The following is a 27,671-nucleotide window of genomic DNA, read 5'->3' as shown; positions in this document are numbered from 1 at the left end:
GTTCGGTGTGCTGTGGGGCGAGTGGGAATAGCCTCATCAGGGGTCTTGGTATTTGCCGAGAGTCGCCGAGGCTCGCACCGGGCCCAGCCCGTTACAAAAACTATAGCAATAAGTAGACATTTGCTTGAAGAGTCTAACTCATGGTGAGCAGCTGCTCTGATTGGAGGGTATAGTATATATTCCAGGGTTCGCTATGAACATTACATCGCTTAGAAAGCTCTGAGAGCAGGGCATTCAATGTCACAGAACCATAGTAGGCAGTCCAGTGCCGTGTAGAAAGCTCTGAGAGCAGGGCATTCAATGTCACAGAACCATAGTAGGCAGTCCAGTGCCGTGACATTCAATGAGATAAACAGCTATGAACAATGCTCTTTTGAAACCTAGACAGAACTGTTCCTGATACGTGGAGGACCACTAACGTTAGAAAATTTCAATCTCTAAGTTATTGAAAATAATTATTATATTTATACAGAGTACTTTTGTAACGTGACACACAGAGGCTCACCAAGGAAGATGCACCGAATCCTCAATGAGTAGCAGACAAGACGACTGTATTTTGCGTGCGCCACTAACCAACTGACTGATCCTTGAGAGAGGGAAGTTCCAAGTTCCAATCTGAGTTCCCCGCTCTCCAGATATCCTCTCTGTTGCGAGTCATGTCGCTTCGCCATGAAATCCACAGTGTCTCGCCCGCCAATTGCCCAAGTGTAGGGTGTTGAACTGAACTGGCTCCTTGGCACCTGGATTCAGGGGCTGGGCACTGTTGCCCAATGCAGTAAGCGTGGAAGACTCGTCACCCACCCAAAAGCAGGTCTGGCGAGGGTCCCGAAGCCCTCGGTTCTTTAAAGCAACACAGACACATGACGCATGGTTCAGACAGCTAATTCAAGCTTCATCTTGTGCCTCAATTGATGCAGTGTCACCTCCTTGGTCTATGCCTATTCGAGCCTGTAACTGTTGCTGTCCAACAGGTTTCGATGACCCTCGGCCAGCTCTCGTATAAGCACGGTCCACCAAACCCCCTGGATGAAGCTATTCCCACTCGACCCACAATGTCGAACCTTCTAGCAGCGTACACCTGTGAGGATAAATTGGCTCTCGAGCTACCAGAGTTTCACATCTCTTCTTTCCTTCCGCAAGTTCAGTGTACTCGTAGAGTCGTCATCAGCTAGTTGCAATATACTACCTGAGACCGTTACACAACATTCTCAGAGATCAGAGATAGATCATAGAGATCAGATGATTTCTCAATATTCTCAGTCATCTATCTCTGGCGTGATATTTTACTGTGGCCGAATTATGTACAAGTAAAGGTAGCGATCTCGTCTGGGTGTCTTTATTATATGTTTTGCTTATTATACCCAAACAAACTCTAACACACCTAAAACGACATACACAAAATGTGGAACTATTACACTGTCAATTAGCCTTACAGAGTCGGGATCACTCGGTATCTGGCTACTGCGGTCAGCCACGTTTCCTCTGCCACCCCTGCTGAGAGTGTTACCAGGTTTTTACCAGCATTCCATTCCCCATAGTCCAGGGCTTTATGCAAGTCCGGCTCCCAGACCCCTCTCTTACGGTATAGACGTCTGGACCCCGCAACGGAATCGGCCCCACAATGGAATCCTGGCACCGCACCACCATTCCAGACATGACTAACTTCAACTCAACACAACTCATCCACTTCTGGGCCAAAATCAACATGACCGCTATCCGGGAAGAGCTTATTCAATTGGCTATAGCCGAGGTTCAAGAAGGCCTTTGTTCACAGAAAGATGCAGCGGAAAAGTACAGCATCCCACAGTCTACCCTGAACCGACGGCTTCATGGCGCCCACCCTCGACAACAAGCCAAAATCCACGAACAACGGCTCAGTCCTGTGCAAGAGAGGCATGTAGTCGACTGGCGCCTCAATGAAGAAAAGTCTGGAAGGGCTCCTAGACGCAGCCAGGTGGTGGCTTTCGCGCAGGCCATCTTGGCTGAAGGAGGTGATCATCAGCCCCTGGGTGCTAGATGGATCGACCGCTTTCTACGCCGCCACGATGCTGTCAAAACTAAGAAATCAGCTCTGTTGGAAAGCTCTCGTACGAAAGGCTCTACACGGGACGCTTACCAAGATTTCTATGAGAAGCTGGAGTTCCATATCCGCGATAAGAACATCGTACCCGCGAATATCGCCAACCTTGACGAGCGTGGCATGCAGGAGCTCGAAACTACGGCCGGCACAGTCATTGGCAGTTCCCTTACAAACAGGGCTTATACAACTAGCTCTGATACAACTACATGGGTTACTGTCCTTGAGTGTGGCACTGCAGAGGGGGTAAGACTATCGCCAACCGTAGTCTTCACCGGGGCTTCCCTTCAGGGCCAATGGTTTCCTGCTAAAGCTGAACTAGAGGCAGACTTCCCAGATTGGAAGTTTGACTACAGTCTCACTGGCTGGAGCAATAGCCAGATTGCCTTGAAGTGGCTAAAAGAGGTGTATCTGCCACAAACCAAGCCTCAAGGTGACGAGTGGAGGTTACTGGTCCTCGACGAGCATTCCAGTCATACAACCGGCGACTTCATGGCTACAGCTTGGCTAAACAAGGTTCAGTTGGTCTATCTGCCTGCTCACACCTCCCACAAAACACAGCCTTTCGACCGCAGTGTTTTCTCAGCTCTGAAAAACTACTTCCGGCAAGCTACCAAGGCCCAGGCAAGCTTCACAGCATCTGCTGCCGTGAACAAGCGACGGTTCCTCTATTGCTATAGGGATGCATCTAGGCTTGGAATGTCTGCTCGGAATATTATCTCTGGGTTTAGGAACACCGGTATTTGGCCGCTGGATCCATCCAAAGTGCTGGAAGATCCCGAGGCAGTCCTGGAAAGTCAGGCTCTTCCTGCACGGCCGGAAACACCACCCCCTAAGCCTACGACTGAGTTCTGGACACCTCAGAAGAGCCAGGACATCCGTATGCACCAGCAGGGTGTAAGGGAAGGCATGGAAGCTGGTGGACGGCTGACAAGGACTCTGTTGGCCAAGGCAGGCAAGGCCCTAGATGCTAAGAACGCTGAGATTGCATCTTTAAAAGCCCAGGTTGACCACTTGACGAAGGAATTGGAGGCTTACGAGCCACAGGGCCGTAAGAAGGTAAAAGAGAATGCCAATGATAAATTTGCGAGGATCGAGGATATTATCCAGGCAAAGGAGGATTCGATGAAGTCCCCGATGAAGAAAAGGAGGAAGACGCGACAGAACAGCCACGCAGTCGAGGAGGCCGAGGAGATAATTGTGTGTAGTTCAGAGACTATTCGCCGGGCCGAAGAGGAGTAGAACCATCAGATTTGTGTGTAGATTGCTTGCAAATTGGATGAGCTAGATGTCTTTTATTATGGTGGTGATGGTGGTGCCAAAATTCCATTGTGGGGTCGATTCCGCTGTTGGGTCCACACGTCTATACTTTCCCGCTTCACCCACTTCCACACCCGAAATTCACCCTCGCCGGAGACTGCTGAAGGAGAGGGGTCGTCGCTGAATACAGGAAACGAGAAGAAGCGCATAAAGGTTCCTTTCGTCGGCACCGAGACCTCTCCAGCGGCGATCAGGTCCGCAAGGACCTGCGGCGTCAGTGATTCCGGACTCTCGCCTCGCTCCGTAAGGAGCCTCGTAAAGATCTCGGACAGGTCGAGGTCGTCGCCCACGAAGAATGTGCCCAGGGAGACACACTCCTTCATCACGGAGAACAGACGCGGAGCCACAGTAACTCTGGTAATGGCCCGGACGGTGGGCGGCAACCAGTAGTAGAGCGTCATGGGGACGGGGAAGTCGTCCTTGGGTGCTTCGACCCCGATGGCGAGGATGTTAAGCCGATGCGAGCATGTTTCCAGGTCGGGGTCGTCTCGACTCAGAAGTGCGTTTAATCTGTCTTGGGCAGACTGATCATGCAGAAAGAGCCCATTAGATGACGGGTTGCGATTAGTTATGTCTGATCTCTGAATCAGGCCGAAATGCCTCACAGCGTGATTAACGGGATAGCACGCATACCTGAGCATGGTCGAGGTCGGCCATGGCCACCAGGTGTCCGTGGAGTTTATAGCGGTTGCACTTGAGAAATGCGCTTCGAATAGCGGGGCCACGAGTTAGAGAAGCGAGAGAGGCGGCGTGAGACAGAAAGGCGTAATAGAACGGTGCGCTGACGCAGGCCGGAATGCACGGCTTGGATGGATGGATGGAATTAATTTCGCCCGGAGGCGCGAAGCCTAAAGGGCCATGGCACGCTAACTACATCCAATTCGTTGACGTTCAATCATCAACTCGTACAAGCCCTCTACTCTCTCCCCTTTCTCACGCCACTTGTTGCCTCTTGACTTAGTTTAGCAGATCGACTTGGAGGCTGCGTTCTCCAAGTGTTCAGCGTCCTATCTTCAGCAGCTAAAGCGGGATCTGCTGGCTGAGGCTGCGTGATGTTAGTGGAGTTCCCCTACTGCGATTGATCCAATCTCCGTCCTTCCTCGTCAAGATCCAATCTCCCGGTCGCCATTGCGTACTTGATCGTTGCCCGGACTGCTTTCATGTCTGGCGACCACATCTTTGGATCCGATGGTGCTTTCCCTCCCAGGTAGAATGAGAGGCTCCCTCGCCTTGCCACTGTGCATTGCAACATGTCTTCCCTCAGAGCTACCCATCTCACATTAGTTGCTATCATATTACAGGCAAAGCGTAGGTCAGGTGCCTGGTAAGAGTAGACTCAAGGGGTGCTGATCTGCGCCGCCCTACCTACATACTACAGTACTTGTAGATCCGCAGTTACTTTAGGCCCGGGGACATTGCAAGCAAGCGTGGAAGATGTGCGGGGCAAGCCACAGGCATGCAGAGAGAAAGAACAATAATATATCTACAGGCGGCTTATGGTGGTTACAACAGCAGGTTCTGTACGGATTACTTGATTGTATTTCCAGTAACAACCTGGAATTTCCCCTTTCCTCTTCAGCCCTCGATTAGGAGAGGTTTTTAATGTGCCTCGGGTAATGCGCGTCTCGCATCGCATTGCTCGCCGCTCACAACGTACGATCTCACGCCAGCGGTTTGCGGCGACACGTCGTCGTCTGTCGAATGGCGAGATGTATCGTTCAGAACCAGGAACTGCCCGCTTTACCTTGGGTCCTCAGCGGAGGCAACAAGACACCCGCCCGACTCGAGCCAAGCGGCCCTCAGAAGTGGGTAATTGATTGCGGCCGCGCCCTGCAGAAGGCCATACCGCCGTCATGGACGAGAAACTGGAATCGCTGAGGTGGTGTGGCGGCGAGGCTTCTGTCTCGTGGTTCACCTACTCAGCCGCACTCGAAAATTACCAGGTAGGTAGCGGGCGTCCGGGCGATCGCAGATGGTGCGTCGGCTACCACTCTCGGTTTGGGTTTCAAAAGCATTTTGAGGCGTCGGCATTGATGCCGACGCAGACAAGCCTTTAACAGAAGCATGGGTATTCCGACGAGTGTTCATGCACGTTGGACCGGCTGCTTCTCCTGGATCCCAGCCGAGTCCCGTCACCGGCTAGCGGCATGCTCTCAACCGACCGAGCCCAAAGTCAAACCAGGCGGCGGGGCGCGAACCAATTCGCCAATACGGTTCATTCACGCCACATGAGCTCGCTGAGTCGAGCAGGTAAGTACAAATTCCTTATTTGTGTTGGCTCGTTGGCGGTGGCTTTCTGTGATGCAGTGAGTTTCCGAAACGGACTACAGCGAGTCTCACGCAAGGCTTGGAGACACATTTTCTTATTGGTTCTCTTTCCTCTTATCAGTCACCTCAGATTTCCTGCTCGGATGATGTGGCGCACCGGTGCCTGACATGGACGAGCCGATATTTAGCCAACTGTGCGGCTGATTCCTGGACGGGGAACTCTTCGGCTCTGCACTTCTGGAGAAATTGGTGTTTAATTGCCGGGAAGAGCCCTTCGAAGATACTCGGATGCACTGGCAACTGTGCCAACAGCGTCTTCAAATTTGGTCAACATGGCGCGCAGAAGCTGGCATTACCTTAGCCTTGTCGTGGCAGTCCTTTGTTGTCACCCTTCCACGCTTGTCTTCGGACAGGACCACGTTGGCACTGGTTTCAAAGCATGCAAGGCCCGTATCGATGCTATCTTGAGCGGCAACCTCACCTGGCATGGCATCAGCAACGAGACGATTTCCCAATATCAGTATTTCGATGATATCCGTGGCATGAACCCCGAGTATGCCCGAAAGTTCCGGAACAACTTTACCACTCTGACTACCCCAGGCAAGCCATCTGAGCCCATAACTCACCTCACAGTGGCTAACGACCTGTCGCAGGCTGCAAAGTAATTTGTGGTGATCCCCTTGACTGGTACTGGCAGTCCGACGTTAGCTTGACGCTTGGCATTGTCTCCAACTGGATTTTGCCCATCCTCGCTCTTCTCGCTGCTCTTCCCTACGATTCTCTGCATGGACGTATGGCCAAGGAGCCCGTACACCAATCAAGAGTCCTGAAGACGCTTGGTGCCTTGAACAACTGGATCGGCTCTCCCCAGACGGCCCTGACGGCAACGCTGTTCAACATTCACCAAATGCGCAAATGTCTTCGAGAAACAGTCGAGTTCGGCTCTGGCCAGGTGTCTGGTGGTTTCAAAGAGGAAAAGATGAATGCCTACTATGTCCTCAGCTGCCTTGGCCAGTTTCAACTGCCGAGGTTAGAAGACAGGTTTCTCGAAACGCTGACATATGGACTGTTCCGACCCCTGGTTGCGTTAAATCAAGGCGAACCGGCAACGGGCGACGTAAGGGCTCAAGATTGGACGAAACAGCTTCTGGAAGAGATGGCATTCCAACTCAGGATGCTGCGACGTCGTGGAGTTTACCCGGCCTTCCTCAGCATTTTCCTCTTTTGCGTCGCCTACACCGTTTCCGTCATCCTAGCGTTTGCTCTGAATGTGGGCGAACGGACGACGGCGCATGCCATGGCCTTCGGAATCCTTCTCAGTTGGCTTCCGCTTCTGGTGCTCTTTGCCATCATCGACCGTAACCCCGTCTCGGCGGACCGGAGCAGGTACAGTGACTCCCTAGCTTTGTGCTGTTTTGGCCACTAAAAACACACTCGTTAACAGAAAACTCATCGCCCGTTGGCTCTGGAATGTCGATGCAGTCCTCGAATGGGAAGAATCCCAAGCACGGGAAACGCCTCTTATCACCCCACACTGGTGGACTCAGCAGAGGGAGAACGACGACGTCTTGAGGGCTTTTGATCACTTCATTGGTGAGTTCAGCGGCCAAGGAAGAAAGATTAGCTATCACGGCCTCGCGTACGCCGTGGTCCAGAGCGCATACGACGGACCTGGCATCGGCCGGAGAATGCGATCTACCAACGAGATCGCCACCGAAGCCCTGAGGAGACTTCAGGCTCATCGGCCCATGCCTTGGTGGATTCTCGCCTTTACCTCGCTCACCATTGTCTGGCTGGAGATTGGGATGGCTATCATGATATCGTACAACACACCGACGGTCGGAATCGCCTGCAGATCCGGATCCTACATCATCTACGGCATCCTGAGCTCGTTGACATGGTTTTTCCAGCTGCTCCCCCCTTGCAAGCGCCCCGGAGTGAAGACCAAGGTTCTGTGCCATGCGTTCAACCTGCTTTCGACGATAACACTGATGATCATCATCTTCGCTGCTGTGAGTCCCCAATCAGATTCCCTTCCCCTGGGCCCGAGGGTGCCTTGGATATTGCCCGTTGTCGTTGCTAACGCTCAGTATCAACAGTTCAGCGGCGTGTTCAACAACTGCTTGTGCAAAGGTGGATTCAGCGGGTACATGGACTTTGAGAATGCCGAGTTCTACCGGGACAAGGCTCATTTTGATGTCTCGAATTGGTGGATAACATCCGCCGTGGTCGGCGCTCTCCCCATGCTTCTCAGCTTGGCGTGCATTGCCGTTGTCCCACCGAGGCTCCTGCCCAATCTCAAGCCCTTGTGGAAGGCAAACGAACACCAGAACCGCACAACTTCTATGGAAGCAGACACAATTTGGCTGATCTAGTAGAGTGGGAGACAGAGGGCAGCGGGTAAAATGATGGTTTTGGAGCAAATATTCATGTAACTAGTAACTATTTATAATAGCGACCCATTTATTGCTATTTTGATCACAGCATTGTCCTCTACCACATGACGAAATAACTCGGGGCTATCCGTGGTGATACATAGCTGTAGGTGATTTGCCCTACTGAAATATGAGTTTGAAAGAGTGGGTGTATTGAACGAGTGTTTTACTGTAGTTAGTTATGTAGGTTTCTAAGAATAGAAAACAACAAAGTCTGGGAGTTACCTGGTGTTGGAACCTGCAGGGCGATGACAGCTGAGATATGCGCTGGAAGAAGCTATTCCGAGTCAAAGCAGTGGATTGAACAGAGTGAGCAAGTCCTTATGTAAGGTGGTAACAGTGCTTGATTGACCATGCTGCTGATGGGCATGGGAGAGGACTAAGTAGGTAAGAAAGAGGGGTTGCAGTGCTGGCACCAATCAACCACCGAGGTCCGTTGAATGCAGCCATCAAGGCGGCTTCGTCCCGACACCTCGAAGACAGCGAGGGGATTAGCGAGGCGAAGTGCGTACAATGATCCCTCAAGTCTAGTCGAGGTAATGTTGTCTACAACGACTTACACGGGCAATCGTATGGTCAATGAAGAAGTGTTTGACCAAGTGATGTACAATTGGATCCGGTAATGTGTACTGTCAGGGCGATTCTGGCGCTCAGTGTTTGAATCCAGCCGCAGGGACCCAAGTATTCAATCTATGTACAAGAATTTTTCAAATGCCCGGAGATGAAGGACAGCTTACTGTCCGTCCAGATTTGATACCGCTCCCATAAATGCAATGCTATGCTATCACACGTAATGCCCCCTCTCGATGCCTGCCTCATCCCTCGACGGGACCGCTTAGCATGTGAAGACCTTGGGGCCCGGGACGGTGTAGTTGGTAACCGGAGGCCAGTAGATGCTGAGCTTGATTCCGGGGTCGGTGCCCTATGGAAGAAGAAGAGTCCATGTTAGCCATCTGCAATGACCTGTTGAGAAGTACGGAAGCTCAAGGAGAGGGGAGCCATACCTTGTAAGCACCAGGGAAGCTGACGGTGTCGGAAGGCGTCTTGCTGCCGGTGCCGCCGACGACGTTGATCTGGGCGCACTCCATGTAGAATTGAGCACCCGGGTAGTTCGAGGCGCCGTGAAGGGCGATCATCTCGGCGCGGAGCAGGTATTGGCCCGGGGCGATGCACTCGGGGATCCTGATGGGGTGCTTGCCCTGGCCGTTGATGACCTTCGTGGTACCCCAGACGCCGTTGTTGTAGCCGTCCTCCTGGATCTTGAACCAGCCGCCGCCGACACCGGAGTCGGTCGTGGCGTCGTTGACCTTCTTGAGGTAGGCAATGGTAGGACCCTTGTGGGAGCTGTCCATCACGTCGTTGGGCGCTGAGCCCGTTGTGCTGAGCATGTACCGCCAGATCGCGTTGACGGTCTGGCCGGCCTGGACTGTGATGACCTTGGAGGTTGGGGTGGTCGGGTTCGGTGGGCCATTGCAGGCGATCGAGTTGGACGTGACGTCCTCAATGGGGCCGTTGTACGAGGGAATGCGGACACCCTGGCCCTGGCCCTGGTTGACACCGCCCACCTCGAGGGAGGTGAAGATGGTGTGGGCGCTGGCGGCGCCGGCCATCATGAGAGGAGCGAGGACCTTCATGGTTGAGATGTGCAAGGTATTATTAGATGGAGACTGAAGAGAGAATCTGCTCAAATGCTCTCATGGGCGACTGGGAAGTGAGAAATGGCAGGTATATATACTGCCTCCTTCGACCTGGTTGCCCGGACTGGAATTTTCGATGCCAACCATGGTCACGAGCCGCGGCGTCGTACTCCGGCCTTAGCTCCCGAAGAGGCGGGCCAAGATCTGGAGTGCATGCGGGGGGGTTGGGTGTGAATCCATCGCAGAGCCGTACTTGGCCGGTGCCACGGCCGGGGTAAGGGCGACCTCGATGCAACATCTCGGCAACCATTCCGAGTCGGTGCAGGCGGTGCCGATCCGAGGTCGCCCCCGGTGGACGGTCGGAACGTCATGGTCCGGCCAAATACAACGTAGAATGTTCGGCAGCGTTACCGATAATTCCTAGAGCGGCAGAGCCAAGCCTCTGGGTTCTCCTCGAAACGGCTTCTGCAATGCCTAACCAGGGTTGTCTCTTTCCTGTTGGACCACATGGTTCTGATTTCCAGGTTTCGGGCGTCCCATGGGCCCACGCATCCCGCTGGCTCATTGCCTGAAGGGACTGGACAAGACGGAGAATGTGCCCCCGCACCGCGGCTCCTTGAGCACCCGTCAGCATCACGCGTGCCCGACGATTGCGGGACGCACCAATGGAACTTGCGTTGGCCATCTGGGAGCAGAACTAGCTGGGACTGTGGGTGGCCAGACTGTGTATTGTTGGCGCATCGGGAGCTCGCTCCCCGACCTGCCGGCACCAACCGTAGCACCAATGACCAAGCGTTTGCAACACGAGAACCGCAAACCTCATCGCAGGACCTGCTGTTCTGGCTGAGAGAATAACGTTGATGGTTTCATCTTGCTCAGGAAGTAGACGTGAGGGATGCGATGTTCGACCTCAATCTGCTGTCTTTGTGTGAAGATAGGTACAGTAGGTACCTTGCCTTTACTATCATATCGAGGGGAATCTGGGGTTCGTGGGTTGACTCCTATTCGAAGGGAGAGGATATACGGAGGTATGGTCTGGACCTCAAGCGTTAACAGTGAGCCCGGGAGCCGGGTTACCCTTCGCCTCCGCTACAGTTGTTGACCAAGGGGCGGCATGCGGTAAGGACGAACAACGATGGGACCGTCAGGGGTTGCTTGATTAGGCTAAATCAGTCCCTGGGTTCCAGGTCCACAGACGCGACGGCTGGGCTCACATGGGCTCAAAAAAAAGTATCAGACAGTCAGACACAGTATGGGACATCGGTCGGTGCACGTCACCGCAGGGTATTCGAATGAAGTTGAAGAATGAAGCAACCCTGACTTTCGAAACCGCCCAACAACTCTGCGGTTGCCAAATACGGCGTCACAACCTGGCGATTGTCATTGTGAATGTCTTGGAGTGATTATTTCGTCCATCTTGACCAAAGGGGAGTGCGGCGCACTGGGGACAATAATACACTCTAAGTCAACGAAGCTCGAGACCGTAGGAAAAACACAGCCGAGGCAGTCAGACCTTCAAAGATTCAACTCCTTGTTATTTCGTGAATCCGAAAGGACTGATCAATCCAGGCCAAGTGCCTGACCGCGGCAGCTCTCGAACGATGTATGAACATGTCCGCCAGGTATTCCGGGATGAATTTGGCGGTGCGGCGCAAGGATCAGCTGCGATTGTTGCCTTCATGGTCAAACTAAGGTAAGGAAGGCGAGAGGAATCATGAGATTCGCATTTTTCATTTACACCCTGCGTCAGCAACATCAGCCCAAAAACAGCAGGGAGGTGCAAGCCGCCTCCTCGGCAAGCCGCCTACCGTCTTGGACGTGGCGATCAGTTGATCTGTTACTGCGGGCCAGAATTCTGGATGTGAAGTTGATCTTCTCGACTGCCCCTGTTAACAGTCACTTCGAAATATAAGAACAGCTGCTTTTTGTGGGGAAGGCTTCCTGCCATCTGAGGTCTGAGCCTCTGGGGCCCCGGGTGAACAACCGGAGTCCCGTCAACGCGGAGAACTGTTCTGGCAGTTGGCAAGCTGCCAACCGCCGGGCACTCAACATTTGTTCAATACAGTTACCATCGATGGTTCTTTTATCAGTGCTCTAATCTTGAACCTGCAAGCCTTTGCATGCCCGGCCTCATCGCGACGCATCAGCTTCAGTGGACAACACGTACGCTGTAAGTCGAGCGTAAGGTCTGCATGTCAGACCGTGGCTCCATAATCCAGCCATAAGCCGTAAGACATGGAGGCAATTGAGAGGAGAATGCCCGCAGATTTCCAACCCCATGATTAAATTTAACGTCCAGTTTTGCGTTCACTTTACATGGAGCGCCGAGCTTGACCTGACAACTCATAGATTTGCGACAAAACTCAGTAAGCAACTGCAAACGCCCGTCCTCCGTCAGATCCTAGGTGTTGTAGTCATCTTTCCGGGCCCCATCCCATGATTCTCCTCCGCAATTGTCTTGCTCCCCATCTCAAGCCAGTGCATCACTCTTCGGTCATCCGAATCATCTCACATTGGATCAGCGATAGATCCGATCGCTATTACCCCGAAGCTGAACGCCCTAGCCCGCGAAGCAAAGGCCGCCCGTGTCCCGGTCGATGATGTCAATTCTGAGCATCACAGCGTTTTCTCTCGTGCCATTTCCAACGTACTGTCGACCGAGCTTGCGCTCTTTACCTTTGCCCAAATCATTGACGGTCTGTCGACGGCTAACGTCGCCTGGGACCATCTATACTCCCACCTTATCGGAGCTCACCCCATCGAGCAGCATGAGGAGATCTGCCTAGGCGTCCTTGATATGGCCCGCCAATCTCAACGTGACTTTGACCCAGGCATCCTATCTTTGACCCCAAGGGAAGTTCTCATTTCCCATGCCCGGGATCCCGTTTTAGTACCTTATGGACCCGGAATACCGTTGATCAGTTATAGACCTGATTCGACCAAACCAGACGCTTCGCGCTTTTCGCAAAGCATGTCCTGGCTCCCGCTTGTGCAACACTCGTTTAATTGAGCTCGTTGCCGTGGCAATGCACGGGATTGGGGCATTGCTTTTTCAGCTCGGGCTTCGCATGCATCAAGGCGATATTGAAGCATCGACCAGTGGAACGAGAGACTACCCGACGCAATTTGGGTCGACTTGCCTCCAAGGCCGACGCTCTTCTTCACCATGGTTACAGGGCCCACGACGTGTACTCCGACGGCGTTGCTGACATGGTTGGATACTGGGTAGAGGACAGATTTCTAGGAGGCGTCACCGTCTTCGACCGAAAATCTGCAGAGCGATTCTCCAGTCCCCGCCAAACGTGTACTTTCACCCCTGCCGGGCCAACACTACACATCGCTATTACCAGCTTCTGGAGGAAGAGCAAGAAGCTTTGACCGAGTTCCTCTCTTGGCCGAGGATCCGGACCCATCGAGACCTCCGCAGCCCATTCCTGCCGATAACCGCAACCTCGTGAGAGTCAACGAGGAGGAGGCCATTTTCCGAGGTTTCTATAGGGACGTGTGGGAGCGTAAACCCCCGACCAAGGAGCACCTCACGTTCCTGGAAAGGAGATCGCGAAGCGTTAGGGATTACCCAGAGTACCAGGCTTTCATTAATCATATACATTCCTACGGTCACTCCGGCCAAGAGGGAATGCCGTGGCCCCAGTCGACGGGGATGGTGACCAGACCAATGCATGCGACAACGGGAAAGAGGCTGGAAGCCACCGCAGCAGCCGCGATGAGGGCCCGGACTGGACATTAATTCCGAACGACGTGTTGCGTTTTGGTGCCCTTCGAAAGTCAAACAGACCGTGACACCAAGATGTACGAGCGCTGTGACGACCAGAAAGTTGGTGGTGGTGGTGGTTGTTGTTGTTGTTGTTACCGCTTAACGTCCGGGCCGGCCGAAGGCCTGCAGATGCCTCTGGGCATATAGGGACGGCCAATGCCAGGATTTACAGATTTTATTCCATGCCGCTGTTCCGTCCTTGATATGACGCTTTTGGGTGGCCGTGACTGCTCTTAGGCTGCGTTTGAGCTCAATCGTTTCGTGCAGGCAGGCATCTGCGAAGTTGGCTACGGCAGCTTCACGTTGGACGCTAATTGAGTACAACAACAACAGCGATGGCTCTCACTACTTGATATGATGCGTACACCGGAGACCTAACGTGACAGAACTCAGCTTGCCTCAGAGCAATATCTTCATCAGCATGATCACGCTCATTGAACCCGACGATCAAACATACTCGAGCAAACACTCCAAACGCGGTCCATCCCCAGTAAGAGCCGTTTTTCCACGGCCCGTATTGATTCCCTATCCCAATGCATACCGAGGTCGCCCCGCCATAAAATGAGAAAAAATTCACGATAACTCGCGCCATCAGCAGTCGAATCTCCACCCGCTGCCCCAGCATCACCTTCTCCTTCGCCTTTTGACTTAGACTTGCCGTCGTCTTCGCGCTCCTCGTTCTCGTGCTCGACATTGTGCTTACCATCTTCGCCGCTATGCTCGCGAGCACGGACTGGTTTCATCTCCTCATCATCTTCGACGTCGGATCTGGCACATAACTAGCCCAGCGTTGGCCGGGAGAGGAGTGCATTGAAGCTCGGGGCGCTCAGGCAGTCACCTCCCAATTCGAGTTCCAGTCTGTGGGGTTCGAGTTACTCCCGCAACTGTGCCGTGCCATCAAGTTTGGGTTCGGCTTCTGAATCTCGACGACCATGAGCGGGAGCCATCACGATGCCTATGTTCGCGGAACCTCCCAGTTGTTCGAAACCTGGAACGCGACTGCTTGCCGCGGCTCCAGCGGCAGCCCCAGCAGGCGCCTTCCTTTGGTCTTGACGAGGAACCATATCGGCAGCCTGCATGGCCGCGGAAACCTGCCTGTTGTAAACCTGAGATGCCACTGTTTGCGCCAATCCGGCGGCCGCCTTCCAAGCTTGCTTGGCCTGCTCAGCTCCTGGCGGTAATTGACGACCGATCTTATGGGCAGCCTGTATGGCCGCGGAACCCCCCTCTTTGATAAGTGGAATGTCACTGTCTGTCGCAACTTGGGCGCCCATCTGAAAACCAGGCTTGAGATTTCAAAATCCTGGAGGTGCTTGAGGCTGCGGTCTGGCGAGTGGCATAGAGAGGCCGAGACCTGCCACGGCGAGGAGGGCGAGCGAGCTAGCGAAACGGATTATGATCTTGGGAAGAATGAAGCGTTCTGGTGACTACTGTGCGATGGGTTGTTGGATGTCGAAAGAAGTGTCCGTCAGTTCGAGCTGTTGCCCAACTCATCTATACTAGTATGAGACTCATGTCGATTGCTGGAGAATTGCTGCTTTGAACGCGGGGACTTCAAGAAATGGTCTCAAGTGACGTAGTGGCTGCAAAGGCCTGACTGTGATATCTTACCGTGTGAATGCAGGAGCACCATATCACATTACGGTGTGTCGGCCTCACACCCAGGAAGATCATCGATAGTTCCGCGGATCTGGTTCGGGATCATCAAGTCTCGGCCTTGATGATTCTTGGGCTCGAGCCATTGCCGTCATCGGCTGGCCAGATTGATCAGTCTGCCGCAGTTTACCGCTCTTACTTAACTCAATCATTATTCAAGGAGCAACAACGTAAGTCTCTGCTATGTTTTACCATGACGTGTTTAGCCATGCCGGTCCATTGGGCGTATGGCGACCTGGCTGATGGTGCCTTCGAATCCGACTCTTGTTGGGGTATTCCTCGACTACGTGCTGGAGCCTGCAGAAAACCGCGACAAGAGTGTGAAGGCTCACCAAGCTCGGAGCTCACAAGTCCAGGATCTGAGGTTGATCTGCCCTTGTGATAGGTAGTTCCCCGGTCCCGACCTGTGAAACAGGGCTCGAGAGGCACCCAAATATGTCAAGCCACAAATATCCTATGATGCCGCGGCTTTCAGGGCGATCGTCCACTCCTGGCGAATTTGGTTGCTTTGTTGTCACATGAGCGCCCTGTCGACGTACGATACCAATGCCCATGCAAGTATGCACGCATGTGGGGTGTTGGCTCGTGTCGGGTGCGTAAAAGGCGACTTTCCGACACCCGGGTTGCCGCAATCATGTGATTATTTTGGCTTCGTTATTCTGTCATTCCCGAGCCACGGTTACGGCTTGTTGCGATACTGGGGGCTAATGAAACTGCTTCGGCCTTCTCCCGTGTCCCGGCCACTTCATGTTAGCATCGCCCGCCCCGCACACCCGCTGCAACACGGTGGTCAGCAACAAAAAGTTGGGTTGGCCTGGCAAAGAACAAACGCCCCTCTCTTCGATCCCTGAAGTCGGCGTGAAGCCCATTCCACAGGTCCCTCTCGAGACAGCGCTCCACTCCCTGCCGGACACGGCATTTTGGCTGTGCCTCCAGCATGACATTCACCTCGACCGGCAACCAAGGTTTTGGCACCGGGAAGTCCAACAAGTGCAAATACTTGGCCGCGTTGAACACGGCCAGTAATTTCAACTCCTCCTTGCCAAGGTCGTTGCACAGGCAGCCCCTGTTGGTAACGTACTGGATGTAGGCAAAGCGCGACCAGTCGACGGTGCCCTGGTAGCCCCTCGTTGTGGTCGCTGCCGCTGCAGCTGGTTGATGCGACTGGCAATTTCTGCTTGTCCTGGTTGTTCTCCCTCTCTTACAAGCCCGCCTGGATGCTAGGAAGCGCATCGTAGCGGCGGCTAGAAGCGAGAAGCACGAGAAGGAATAGGCTGACCGGCAGCCACAAGCGGATCTTGCGCGATGACAATATGTCAGCGATGCCCGGCCGACGCCTCATCGGCGGCACTGAATCGTTTGCTTGCGAAAGCGTCGCCAGCAGCTGGGAGCCCATTGAGAAAGGGATACAAAAAGGTCATTTGCTTCCATGAAACGCGTTCAGAAAACCAGGTCACCATGGCGAGGCAAGTGTCAGAGGGCGACGTGGTGCCGCTGCGTTCTGTCCATCGGTCGACTGTCAGAGGCAGCAATGATTTGGTATTCCCTCGAAGGGCCCAGCCTGCACCTTTTTGAACGTACAGCCCGTGCTGTGGCGGAGAGGGGGGCTCGTGCAAAGGGCTGAATACAGGTTACAACCCAGCCTCACAGCACATCGACAATACCGCGCGCTTGCATCGGGCGCCAATCAATATGCGACGAACAGCAGGTGGAGCTTTGTCTTGCGGTGAATAGGTTGCGGGCCTTTCTTGATGCGCTCTGGAGCTACTTTCGGAGAGCCCAGATGATGACTAGAATGGATGATTACCGGAATATGCTGCGGGCGTCGCCATGGGCCCCTTCAACTTTCCTTTTCTGCTCCCTCTCCTCTTCGCCGTCGTCGTCCTTTCGGGCCTAGGAAGGTTGCTAGAGAGTTAGTTGCTGACGTAGATGAGTAGTAACTTGACGGCTGAATCCCATCACTTTGCATCCCTTGTCCACTTTACTAAGGCTTGTTCCACCGTTGGGAGGCCAGACTCGCTGCGTGAGCTCAGTCCTTCAGTGTAATGGTGTACTTTGCCCGTGTATTTATCCCTCCTCCTTCCGGGAGGGCAGGAGAAAATTGACGAAGAACCTTCTCTGGCGTAAATCTCAGTGAGCAACCGCTGGAATGAAGGGAAGAGAACGGAGGTTGTTGGATTTTACGGATGTAGGTTGTGCCTAATTGCAGCTATCAAGAAGAAAAGACGTTCCGAAGTTTTTCGCGCGATGGGCACAATCCAACAAGAGGCATCTGAGCCGCCAGCGGAGCCTCAGGGCTGGGGTCAGTGCATCCAGCCCACACCCCGCTCACGTCACCGATCGCGCATCCATTCCACGTTTCCGTTCGCGTGCCAGAACTGGGCCTCGGGGGTCGAGCTCACTTGCAACTGTGCTAAATTCGACCGACAAACAAAATCCACGTTTCAAGGCAACACCGTCACTGGCAACGCGGCGCACTGTGTGCAACAGTTGTAATATATAGAACACACAATTGCCTTCCTCTCTTTCCATACCCCCTTCCATCTCCACGTGGTTCGCTGTCGCTCGCGAAGCCCCAGATGACCTCCAACAACCATTGCGCCGATCCTTGGGAACAGCTCGCTACAACACCACAAGTCGCATTAGCCATCGCTGGTGCCGTCTCAGCTATACCACTGCCGCCATGATGGGATCTCCGGAGAGAGGTCCAGGCACAGCTAGAACCGACGCCGCCGATCACCTTTCCACGAACCCGCTCTCGCTCCACAAAGCTGTCCATGGCCGCCGGACCGAGTACATCCGTCGCAGTCGCATACGCATAAAGGTTGGAACCTGGAACGTTGCCGCGTGCCCCGGCACCGATAAGGACCTGGCACGATGGTTCGTCGACGGGGAGGGGCTGGACCCCGCGCTCGGCTCTTCCAAGCCGACGAGTCATAAGGAGACACAAGGACGGGAAGATCAAGACGGCTCGCCGGGCGTCGACGCTCCTGGGTTCCTCGCTGAAGACGACAAGATTGGGCTGTATGTCCTCGGACTCCAAGAGGTTAATATCCTCACGGCCCCTAGCCAGTACATGACTTGGATCTACGCCGCCGACGACTCGACCGCGGGCAAGTGGAAGGCGGCATTGGAGGCGGGCTTGCCGGACGGCTATCAGCTCGTTGCCTGCGAACAGCTTGCCGGCATGCTGTTGCTGGTTTACGCTTCGCCCCAGATCGCTCCACGCATCAGCAACATAAGCACGAGTGTCGTCGGTGCTGGCGCTCTCGGATACCTGGGGAACAAGGGCGCCGTGTGCACTCGGATTGTGCTGGGGGAAGTCACGCAGCTATTGTTTGTCAATTCTCACTTAGCGAGCGGCGTTGAGGAATATTATCTTGATCGTCGCATAAGCCAGGCTCAACAAATCATGAATCAAGCACGGTTCGCGCCTGTTTCCATTGCAGGTGTTTCGGAGGAAGAGAAGACCAAGATGGGAGACGAAGACTTTGCGTTTTGGTTCGGCGACCTCAATTTCCGCCTCGATCGGCTCCCTGGCGACGACATCCGGCGCCTCTTGATGCTCCACATGCGAGGCGAGTATGACTTGTCCAAGAGGAAACTGCGCCGAGAAAGTTCACTCGACGGCGAGCCTATCGTTGTGCATAATCTCGCGGATAGCGGCGACCAGGCCACGGACAGCGGCCCTGGTGAACGGTCTGGGCAACAACCCGAAGACAATGCAGCCAACGCCCAGCCAGACGACGAGAACTTCTTAACCCTCCCAGATGCAGACGAGTTCCCCCAGGACCCGCATGAAGACCCCGCCTCGCTCCAGGCCACTCTCGACTCCCTGCTGCCTCATGACCAGCTTCGACGGTTGATTAAGGAGCGCAGAATCTTCCACGACGGCTGGCGGGAAGGTCCCATCACCTTCCTTCCCACGTACAAATATGATGTCGGCACAGTTACCCTCTTCGACTCCAGTGAGAAGCGTCGGCCCCCTAGTTGGTGCGACCGGATACTCTACCGCACACGCAAGGACTTTGAGGACTATCGACGAAAAACCAGGGAGGAAGAGGAAGCTCGAAAGAAGGACGAAGAAATGAAGGCTCGGGGACTGGAAGAAGCTAGCGACGACGACCAGGTCCTTTTTTCGTACGATCCTGATAATGATGGCGATGAACAACCAAGCGCTGCCGAGTTTGAGTACGACGAATACGACGAGGAGCCAGATTGGGTTGACGGTCAGACTGCTGAGCACACAGGCCACGACAGGATACATCTGGACCTTTACACCTCCCATCAACGGATAACTTCGTCGGATCACAAACCTGTCAGCAGCATATTCACGCTCGACTACGACGCTGTGGTGCCCGAACTCAAAGCCAACGTGCACGCGGAGGTTGCCCGAGAGCTAGACCGGGCTGAGAACGAAGGACGGCCAGGAATCACCATCGTGGCGGACCATCATGACGCCCGAGGTTCGACCAGACATACCGGCTCCGAGTCGTCAGCATCCATTGCCTTTGGAGAAGTGCGAATGCTGAAGAAATACACGTCGTCCTTAACATTAGCGAATACCGGCGGAGTACGGGCAACCTTGTCCTTTGTCGAGAAGCCAACCGTCGAGGACTCAGGGGGGGACGGAACATCCCAATTGCAATGGTTGAGAACATCGTTTATACATCCCGAGGCAACCGCGGACGATACTGGGCCAGTGGACATGGGCAGTGAGGTGTCCCTCGAGCCCGGGGAGACAGTGGTTGCCATACTCGATGCTCTGGTTGACGACGTTGCGGATGCCCGGCTGCTCAACCATGGGGAAGCTGCTCTGGAAGAGGTCTTGGTTCTCCGTGTGGCGGACGGTCGAGACCACTTCATTCCGGTCCGGGCAACGTGGGCGCCAACTTGCATCGGTCGCTCGATCGAAGAGCTCATCCGTGTCCCCGACGGTGGAATCCGGCCTTTTGCTCAATCCCTCTCTGAAGGAAAGGGCAGCCTGGGCGCAGTCCCATACGACCTGCCCGTCCATCGCCCCGCACCAAAAGAACTCTTCCAACTCACAGAAGCCATCGAAACCCTCACCCAGCGAGTCCTCGCCGACGTTCAGATGCTAGAGGACTGCACCATCCCATCTGACCCCGGCTGGCCTTTTGACGAAGCCACCTACCAAGCTGCCGACCACGACACCCGCACCGGCCACATCATCTCCATTCTCGACGCCCTTGACATCGGCACTTCCATCGCCTCTGCATTTCTCCCGGAAACACCCGCCTTCGAACGCCTCGAAGCAACCGCCCAGGCCCTCCTGCTCTTCCTCCGCGGCCTAACCGACGGCGTAATACCCGCCGAGCTGTGGCACCGCATCGAGCAGGCCGCGCCATCCATCCCATCCCTGGCCAACCCGAATAACGCGTCATCGATGGACGAGTCGGCTCACGACGAAGACCGCACAACCATTCTCGATATCCTGCAGTCGGCGCCGCATCACAATATTTGCTTTGTCTTTCTGACGACTACTCTCGCGAGGGTCGTGGCAGAGCTGGAGATGATCAAGGCGGACTCGGCCTCTGCCGGGGCCCCCGCGCGTGGATTAGGACTGGGCGGTGTTTTTGGTGGTGTTGGGAGGAAGTCGCTTAGCTTTGTCAGGCGCGGGACTGCTAGTGCTGGTGTTGGTGGCTGTGTGGGGGACGCGTGGGCCGCGTTGGAGAGGAGACGGGCGAGGGAGCGGAGGGTGGCGGAGGTCTTTGGGGAAATTGTGTGTCGAAGTGGAAAAGGGGTTGAAGGGGCTGGCGCGAAGGGTCGGAGGGCGGCGGCGGGGAGGAAGAGGGCTGTTGTCGAGGTCTTTTTGAGGCGGAGGGGCGAGTAGGTTTACCTCAGGGGCGGTTCGTTTCGCTTCGGTCTGGCTTTAATTGGCTCGGTTATTCGACGGATCTGCACCATAGTACTGGTTCTCTGGTGTTTTGCTGTCCGTGGCTGGCTGGGGGTAAACCCGACTTCAGGCGAATGGGTATTTGTTTTGTGCGTTGGTCAGCATTGCAGGGGATGGCATTTTTGCTTTGTTGGTTTGGAAGAGTTACAAACGACATATCAAGTGGCTTGTGGTGCAGAGTTGATTCATCACCTTGTTGTTTGTTGACCTTCACGGCACGACTGTCGGGGTTTTCATTGATCCTTTTTCCATTGAGAACTACGTATTGGACGATACAAACGATACTGCAGCGCCCAAAGAGCCTACACCTTCAACAAACTCGGCAGCACCGGCCCCTACAGCACCCTCTTCGCCGTCACAGTAAAGCTTCCTCGAAAGTTGGACAAACCACCGTCCGCACCTGACCAGGGCCGAAGATGAGATGAGTTCAGGCGGGAAAAGGATCGCGTTCAAGGCCTTGTTTCAGGACCTCTCCCCTCCTGGTTCACCGGGGCTTAGCTTTATGAGTTCTGGGTTGACGGAAGGGTGGAGGCGGTCGTGAACGTGGGGTGGAGGGTATGGTCGGAGAGGTCGATTGAGACTTACCCAACTGGGGTAGGCACAACAAGTACTTGAGCTACTTCTTAGTGGGGAGTGTCGATGACGGTGACGAGTTGGAAGGGCGTGGAGTGGGCTCTAAGGAGTGGAACAAAGCGCGGATACGGGGGCGCCAGCGTTTGGCTTTGAGGGCGGTAACCTGCTGCTGGACGGCCGTGAGCTGGTGGTTGAGGGTGGTGTTGGTGGCGGTGAGTTTGTCGTTGAGGGACTGCACGGTTTTGGCGGTGTTTCGGGATTCGGAGAGATCGCGTTCAATGGTGGATTGGCGGGCTTTGGCTTTGTTGAGGTCGCTTTGGAGGCGGTGGACTTGGTTGACGGCGGCTTGGTGTTTCTTGTCGAGTGTTTCGATTTCGCGCTGGGCCTTTTGCGCTTCGGCGGCCGCCGCCGCCCTGACCTCGGACAGCCGGTTCTTCAGCTCGGTTCTGATGTCGGAGAGCACCTTTGCCCGCGTTCTCTCTTTATGCAACATCTTCTGTGCTTCGGTGTTGACCTCGCGCAGGCGCTGCTCGAGATGAAGCGTTGTTTGTCGCAAGGTCTCTCTCGCTTTGGCCCGCTCCTCAGTCAACAACCGATCTCGTTCGATGTACGCGTCGTTCAAGCGGCGATGGTACTCGCCTTGGACGCTCTTGGACGCAGCGGTCTTGCTCTTCTCTTCCTCCACCAAGCTCCACGCCCTTTTCACTTCCGTATTTGCTTTGGATAGGCGGCGCGCCAGATCGCCTCTGGCTTCTTCTAGCTCCCTGGTCTTTTCTCTCTCCTCCTCCAGCAGGGCTTCAGAAGCAGCGAGCCTTTGGGTGACAGTGGCGACTTGCTCCTCCAGTTCGATATTTGAGTCCTCCATGGCCCTCGACTTAGCCCTCTCCTCGTCCAGACAGCAGCCGACGCTGGAGAGGTCGCTCTCAAGAGCATTGATTCTGCTTTTGAGTTCGTTCCGCTCATTCTTTGCCACTTCGACGAGCTTCAGCATCTCAGCGAGGCGAGGAGCCTCGACATTGCGTATCTCGTCGACTTGGCGCACAGCAAAACGGTACCCGCCGGCCGGCTGGGATCCCACGGCGATAGCACGGTCAAGATCATCCTTCAGCTGCGCCAGCTTCTCATTCGCCTGGTCAAGCTCTTCCTTCACCTCCTGCAATTTTTTTTCTGCAGCTGACTGCGCAGTCTCGGCCTTGGTCTTTGCCTTATCGAGGATAGTGAGATGGGCCGAAAGCTTCACAGAAAGGTCCCCGATATCATGTTTGAGGCCAAGAGCTTCGCAGAATTTTCGGCGCTCGAGGAGGAGCGTCTCTATGCGAACTCGTTCCGAGAAACCGTTTTCTTTCGGCGCGGCCAGTCGGTCGTGTTGCTTGACGGCATTCGCAACAACATACTTCCAGCGCTGGGCGACTTGATACCACTGCGGTGCGTGGTGCTCCTTGCAGAGACAGAGTTTTGCGAGGGCCTCGAGATCCTGCTGAGTCACCTTGCTGGGCGGCATGGCGGCCATTTTCTTGATCTTGAATAGGGTGGGCGCTGCGTCAGAGGCCGACAAGGTCAATCGGCACCGCGAATTTGGACGGCCCCGAGCGCCACGGCCGAGGCATTGAACTTCGAGCGAGTCATCGAGTGCGGTGATCTGGAGCAGGTTGGCGGGGTCCCAGTACGTCTCAGCCATCGCGGAAAAAGTTGGTGATGTTCGGGATTCTCGGCACAGCTGTGTATCGCTTCTAGATTCTGGTCAGAAGAAAGGAAGCAAGTTGATGCACACTCAGAAAAAGAACGGGCGACCATCCCCTGGGACCGCGTCCAGGCCCAATGTCAGGAGACCAGGTTGACACAGACCGAACTACAGAGCGCCAGAACTATATAAGGCGTCTTGCACTCTCGCACTGACGCCCGCTTGGCTCATAAATAGTTAAGCAATGGCCCCTCTTTGCCGCTCTCATGGTGCTACCACGGGCACTCCTGGGCACGTCCGTGTCAGATCCACGGAGGTGTGGGGCCGTGCTCCGCGTGTCTCGGGCTTGGCTTTGCGGCAGTGGGGCCGAGCTTACCGTTAGACTTACCTAAAGCGGATGACCCAATGACGACTATGAGCCCATTCCGAGATACGGCTTCTCCGTGTCGAAACACCGTCGAGCCTACCTCCCAAGCTCGGGCTTCGAGCCTGCAATAGCTTCGATGTGGCGCTTAGTCTTCATAGGGAAAGCGACTGGGGTGGCAGAGCGCGTATACCATGGACTCAAGGCAGACACGCAGCGCGCATCAGGCGACATGAATAGACCGTACCCATGCCATGATGTTGCCAAGGCACCCACTGACGGTCTTCATGAGCACTCAGCTCCGTGTTCTAGGTAACGAGTGGACCGTGCTTCCCGAGAAATCAAGAGCATAAAGGGGGAGTAGTCCCGGCTTGATCTGTCACCTTTCCATCTCAGTTCTTCGACCACATACATATGTGAATCAGGTCGGCTCGTGTCCCGGTGCACTTCTTCTTCCACGCTTCTTTGTGCTAACGATCTCGGTCTTTGACTGGGTCTCTAATACCAAACGAGGCATCTCGCCGATCGGTTGACCGCCTTGCCACCTCCCTTGCCACGATGCGAATAACACAGCTCTTCCCGCTGGCTTTGGCCGCCGGTGCCTTTGGTAAATCTCTTGAGGATGTCCTGACGGAACAGAGCGAGACGCTTTCCACCATCCACTCCTGGTTGCAATCTCAGATGGCCGCCCTTGCCATCTTGAGCGGCGCCCAAGGCGTCACGATACTCGCGCCCAGCAACAAGGCCATGGATGAGCTGTACAAGTCAAATTTCTCGGCCCACTTGGCATCGGACTCAAACCTTCTTACGGCATTCCTGAGCTACCATGTTCTCAATGGAGTCTATTACAGTGACCACTTCATCAACGCTGGCGCGGCAAACTTCCCAACCTTCATGAATAATTATCCCTGCTTCTCCAACGTGACCGGCGGCCAGGTGGTCCAGGGCCGCGTCAAGGACGGGGGAGTCACCTTTGTGTCCGGCCACAACACCGAGTCCGCCGTGCAGACATACGTATGTAGCCCAAGCTTCCCCTGTCCAAAAACTGTCGCACAAATTGGTAACTCTGCAGGATTTGCACTACGACAATGGCGTCGTGCATATCATCGACTCGGTGCTGTGCATTCCGCACAACCTGACCGGCACGGTAGTCTCCAAGGGTCATACAGCGATGGCGGGCGCGATCCGGGAGACGGGAGTCGAGGCCGCCTTCAACCATGCGCGAGACGTGACCATCTTTTCGCCGTCCAACAACGCCTTCAACGCCATCGGCAGCCTGGCGATTAACATGGCGATTGAGGAGGTCGCCGGTATCCTGAAATACCACGTCATCTCGGGCCAGGTGCAGTACAGCTGGCAGATTATGGATGGCAGCCAGGCGATGGCCATCAACAGCGGAAGCATCAATTTCAGGGTCGAGGACGACGGGGCGTGGTTCGTGAATAGCGCCCGTGTCATTGCGTCGGATATCCTTATTGGCAATGGCGTGCTCCATATAATTGACGGGTATGACTCTGTTCCCAATTGCTTTACCCTTTTGCGCCTCTCTCAAAATTGGGGCTGATTGCCGACACATGGTACCGTCGTTGTACCTCCGCAGAGTGTTGAACCCATCTAACCAGACGGCCACCCCCAACCCGGCAGCCGCCACGCAGGCCCCGGTGTTTGACGGCGCCACCACCACGACCTGTGTGCCCTTTACCTCGGCCCTGGCGTCTACCAGTACGGTTACGAGCGAGGCCACTGCTGCCTCAACAGCATCCGCGGACGCTCAGCGGACCGGCAGTGTCGGTCAACCGTCGAACAGCCCGTCTGCCACCTCGCAGGCCACCTCGTCACCCATCTCTTCGCTGGCCTCGTCACCCGCCTGCTCGCGCACCATGTCTGCCACGGCCTCCACGACCAAGTCTGCCACCGTGTATGCCACCCCGTCTGACGGCCCGTTTGACGGTGACTCTGGCCCACCCCAGAATTCTGGGCCTAGGCAGACGGCCGCTGTGGGTGCTGCCGCCCTGCTTGGTGGAGCAGCCGCGTTTGTGAACTGGGAGGCGGCAGTTCAGGGGTGGTGATCGAGATGGGAAGGGAAGACGAGGGTGAGAATGGTAGAGTCAGTTACTGTCGTCGGTGTAAATTTAGGCCTTAGTTAGTATTTTCTTTGATCATTATTCCCTATGTCTTCAGAGTTAAATCCTTTTAGCCCCAGGGAATTGATAAACGGGCCATACTGAGAAAGTCAAGTGGTCCTCCCGTGTGTTGTGGGAATGTAACATGGTGTCAATGAACTTCGCCGTGGCATCATGATTGCGTAAGTACATGTATTGACATAGTGCTACGTAAGGTAATAAATTGACTGGGGACATGACCTTCGCCATGGGCCCTATATAAGATGAGGTTAGCCCATTGCCATTACTGTCTATCCCCATCTTTTCCTCCATTCCTTGTTTTGACCCCAGACGTACAAATCAGTGCGCTCTTGTGCCTCAGTATCAGGTACTCAAGAGCTATATGTGGCGAAGATCAAAATGTAGCCACCACACCACTCCTCCCTGATTCCTGAATCTCCGGTGAGATGAGCGAGAGCGCTGTAATTGATGGTAGGGTTGTACCAGCAAGCAGGCATCACGCTGGAGAACAGAGGCGTAGCGTTCTTGAAGGCGCCATCCATGGACGTCCCCGTTCTCAAGTCTCTCTGTATACTTGCTCGCTTGTTGGGAGATCAGCGGTAGAGGTCGGCAAACTTGTGAACGTTGTTATCATGGGCGTGCCATGCGGCCCATTGGCTTTTGTATTTACTGCTTAGCTTCTTCCATTTTCGTCATCCCTAACACTCCGCCGGCACCCTCAACATGCTGAGATCTGAGACGCATATCCGTGGCGCGATTGTGCAACCCCGCACGAGATTGACTTCGTACCGGTCAAGAAGCCCGTTGCACACGGCATCTTGACAGGGCTGGTCGTGCAACAGGGCACAGCTGAAGCCTGGGCCTGAAGCCGCATCAAGAACGCCACGGGAAATGGGGTCGAGTCGTAGCAGTCCGCGAAGTGGCTATCCCCTTCGCAAGGTATCGGATTGTGATCTCCTGCCTCTGCTTCATGTTTCGTGGCATATCTCGCATTGGCCATGCCCGGTGGGTAGCGTAGGATGTCTGGCCGGCAGCGCGCGGATAGTCAGCTGAATCTCGGTGATACGGAAGTTCGAAGCCAAGATGTGGCCTCTCGACGTGAGGGCACAGGGGAAGGGCCTCGCTTCCAGTGGCGAGGTCACTGAGGAGGTACGCCGCACGAGAAATCAGCGTTCTATCCGCCGTCAAAGGCGCAACTAAGGGGTCGGTGCCGCGGAAAAGATTGCCTTGAATCAAGCGGATGGTAGTCGTGTGAAAAAGCTTGAACTCTGGCATGAGCGTGTATGTTTTGTCGAGGAGGCTATGGAGAGCAGCTCGGAGTATGGCTGTTCCCGAATCAGTCGCTTGGCAAGCAGGCGACAATAGGCCGATATAACACCATGTGCCAGCGAGGTGTCACGCCCCTTGACACACTTCAGATATCGGCCGGGGGTATGTTTATATGATCTTCGAAGATGGGAGAGAGCCGAGGTTAGAACGCGAATGGACTTTTATTCTGTTCTACAGGGAATCAGTCCCAAAGCTGCACGGCTAACGGAGAGGATCCTGGACTGGCTGATGGACTCGGGGAAACTGCCGATGTACAGTCTGGCTAGGAGATTGGAGCTGGAGCTCGCGGTCTGATATCCCTCTCCTTCGAAGGCGAAGAGGCCTTCTCACTCTGTATTTGCAAGATCACACACTGATCGTTTCCTTGATTGCCGATATGGGTTTTTCACCCGGCCCACGAGGGCACGGTTTTCCTGTATAGTAAGTTGTTGAAGGTCCCGCACGCCCTAGGGGACAGCGGCGTAGGAATAATAATAATATATATATGATCTTGTGCTAGACAGAGCTACGAAGGGA

At 54.7% G+C, this 27,671-nt stretch overlaps 9 protein-coding genes and 1 pseudogene across 10 annotated transcripts; 5 read left to right on the top strand and 5 right to left on the bottom strand.

Moving 5' to 3' along the window:
• Positions 1-501: 501 nt before the first annotated feature.
• Positions 502-713, bottom strand: N657DRAFT_651569 (uncharacterized protein; the record flags this gene model as incomplete). The annotated part of the gene is made up of 1 exon (XM_062794189.1): positions 502-713. A coding segment is annotated over one exon (212 nt), but the record flags the coding sequence as incomplete, so codon positions are not given.
• Positions 714-894: 181 nt separating this feature from the next.
• Positions 895-1,405, top strand: N657DRAFT_651568 (uncharacterized protein). Its single transcript, XM_062794188.1, has one exon. The coding sequence runs from the start codon at positions 978-980 to the stop codon at positions 1,170-1,172; it is 195 nt and encodes a 64-aa protein (XP_062641962.1). The 5' UTR covers positions 895-977; the 3' UTR covers positions 1,173-1,405.
• A 1,964-nt stretch (positions 1,406-3,369) lies between these two features.
• N657DRAFT_651565 (uncharacterized protein) lies at positions 3,370-4,115 on the bottom strand. Its single transcript, XM_062794187.1, has 2 exons — positions 4,031-4,115; positions 3,370-3,971 (listed from the first exon to the last, which is right to left on the bottom strand). Exon 2 carries the CDS (start codon positions 3,796-3,798, stop codon positions 3,376-3,378), a length of 423 nt encoding a protein of 140 aa, XP_062641961.1. The 5' UTR covers positions 3,799-3,971; positions 4,031-4,115; the 3' UTR covers positions 3,370-3,375.
• A 1,723-nt stretch (positions 4,116-5,838) lies between these two features.
• N657DRAFT_694589 (uncharacterized protein) lies at positions 5,839-8,127 on the top strand. The gene is made up of 4 exons (XM_062797294.1): positions 5,839-6,265; positions 6,319-7,051; positions 7,110-7,677; positions 7,765-8,127. The coding sequence occupies exons 1-4, from the start codon at positions 5,998-6,000 to the stop codon at positions 8,038-8,040; spliced, it is 1,845 nt and encodes a 614-aa protein (XP_062641960.1). The 5' UTR covers positions 5,839-5,997; the 3' UTR covers positions 8,041-8,127.
• A 372-nt stretch (positions 8,128-8,499) lies between these two features.
• On the bottom strand, positions 8,500-9,915 carry N657DRAFT_651560 (lytic polysaccharide monooxygenase). The gene is made up of 2 exons (XM_062794186.1): positions 9,105-9,915; positions 8,500-9,022 (listed from the first exon to the last, which is right to left on the bottom strand). Exons 1-2 carry the CDS (start codon positions 9,732-9,734, stop codon positions 8,936-8,938), a joined length of 717 nt encoding a protein of 238 aa, XP_062641959.1. The 5' UTR covers positions 9,735-9,915; the 3' UTR covers positions 8,500-8,935.
• A 2,285-nt stretch (positions 9,916-12,200) lies between these two features.
• N657DRAFT_716226 lies at positions 12,201-13,423 on the top strand (annotated as a pseudogene; the record flags this gene model as incomplete). Its single annotated transcript has 2 exons — positions 12,201-12,594; positions 12,686-13,423. Coding segments are annotated over 2 exons (655 nt in total), but the record flags the coding sequence as incomplete, so codon positions are not given.
• Positions 13,424-15,918: 2,495 nt separating this feature from the next.
• N657DRAFT_638223 (glycosyltransferase family 8 protein) lies at positions 15,919-16,564 on the bottom strand (the record flags this gene model as incomplete). The annotated part of the gene is made up of 3 exons (XM_062791567.1): positions 15,919-15,944; positions 15,999-16,342; positions 16,374-16,564. The coding sequence occupies 3 exons, from the start codon at positions 16,562-16,564 to the stop codon at positions 15,919-15,921; spliced, it is 561 nt and encodes a 186-aa protein (XP_062641958.1).
• A 1,193-nt stretch (positions 16,565-17,757) lies between these two features.
• On the top strand, positions 17,758-21,048 carry N657DRAFT_405784 (DNase I-like protein). The gene has a single exon (XM_062787222.1). It carries the CDS (start codon positions 17,852-17,854, stop codon positions 21,020-21,022), a length of 3,171 nt encoding a protein of 1,056 aa, XP_062641957.1. The 5' UTR covers positions 17,758-17,851; the 3' UTR covers positions 21,023-21,048.
• Positions 21,049-21,472: 424 nt separating this feature from the next.
• On the bottom strand, positions 21,473-23,589 carry N657DRAFT_405836 (uncharacterized protein). Its single transcript, XM_062787223.1, has one exon. It carries the CDS (start codon positions 23,334-23,336, stop codon positions 21,702-21,704), a length of 1,635 nt encoding a protein of 544 aa, XP_062641956.1. The 5' UTR covers positions 23,337-23,589; the 3' UTR covers positions 21,473-21,701.
• Positions 23,590-24,261: 672 nt separating this feature from the next.
• Positions 24,262-25,863, top strand: N657DRAFT_628844 (FAS1 domain-containing protein; the record flags this gene model as incomplete). Its single annotated transcript, XM_062790860.1, has 3 exons — positions 24,262-24,717; positions 24,776-25,209; positions 25,304-25,863. The coding sequence occupies 3 exons, from the start codon at positions 24,262-24,264 to the stop codon at positions 25,770-25,772; spliced, it is 1,359 nt and encodes a 452-aa protein (XP_062641955.1). The 3' UTR covers positions 25,773-25,863.
• Positions 25,864-27,671: the final 1,808 nt, after the last annotated feature.

The sequence above is a fragment of the Parathielavia appendiculata genome (genome assembly GCF_033297405.1).
Source record: "Parathielavia appendiculata strain CBS 731.68 unplaced genomic scaffold N657scaffold_57, whole genome shotgun sequence".
Taxonomy (NCBI): domain Eukaryota; kingdom Fungi; phylum Ascomycota; class Sordariomycetes; order Sordariales; family Chaetomiaceae; genus Parathielavia; species Parathielavia appendiculata.
The sequence above is the reverse complement of the archived record's forward strand: the minus strand, read 5'-3'. Positions and strand labels throughout refer to the sequence as shown.

What these genes read in the sequence shown, in the direction of transcription:
- N657DRAFT_651560 (XM_062794186.1), bottom strand. Translation starts at nt 9,734, where the DNA reads ATGAAGGTCCTCGCTCCTCTCATGATGGCCGGCGCCGCCAGCGCCCAC. An exon ending in GCTTCCCTGGTGCTTACAAG is followed by an intron (nt 9,023 to 9,104) that starts GTATGGCTCCCC and finishes CTTCTTCCATAG; the next exon opens with GGCACCGACCCCGGAATCAA.
- N657DRAFT_651568 (XM_062794188.1), top strand. Translation starts at nt 978, where the DNA reads ATGACCCTCGGCCAGCTCTCGTATAAGCACGGTCCACCAAACCCCCTG.
- N657DRAFT_405784 (XM_062787222.1), top strand. Translation starts at nt 17,852, where the DNA reads ATGATGGGATCTCCGGAGAGAGGTCCAGGCACAGCTAGAACCGACGCC.
- N657DRAFT_405836 (XM_062787223.1), bottom strand. Translation starts at nt 23,336, where the DNA reads ATGGCTGAGACGTACTGGGACCCCGCCAACCTGCTCCAGATCACCGCA.
- N657DRAFT_651565 (XM_062794187.1), bottom strand. Translation starts at nt 3,798, where the DNA reads ATGACGCTCTACTACTGGTTGCCGCCCACCGTCCGGGCCATTACCAGA.
- N657DRAFT_694589 (XM_062797294.1), top strand. Translation starts at nt 5,998, where the DNA reads ATGGCGCGCAGAAGCTGGCATTACCTTAGCCTTGTCGTGGCAGTCCTT. An exon ending in GTCTCGGCGGACCGGAGCAG is followed by an intron (nt 7,052 to 7,109) that starts GTACAGTGACTC and finishes ACTCGTTAACAG; the next exon opens with AAAACTCATCGCCCGTTGGC. An exon ending in TGATCATCATCTTCGCTGCT is followed by an intron (nt 7,678 to 7,764) that starts GTGAGTCCCCAA and finishes CAGTATCAACAG; the next exon opens with TTCAGCGGCGTGTTCAACAA.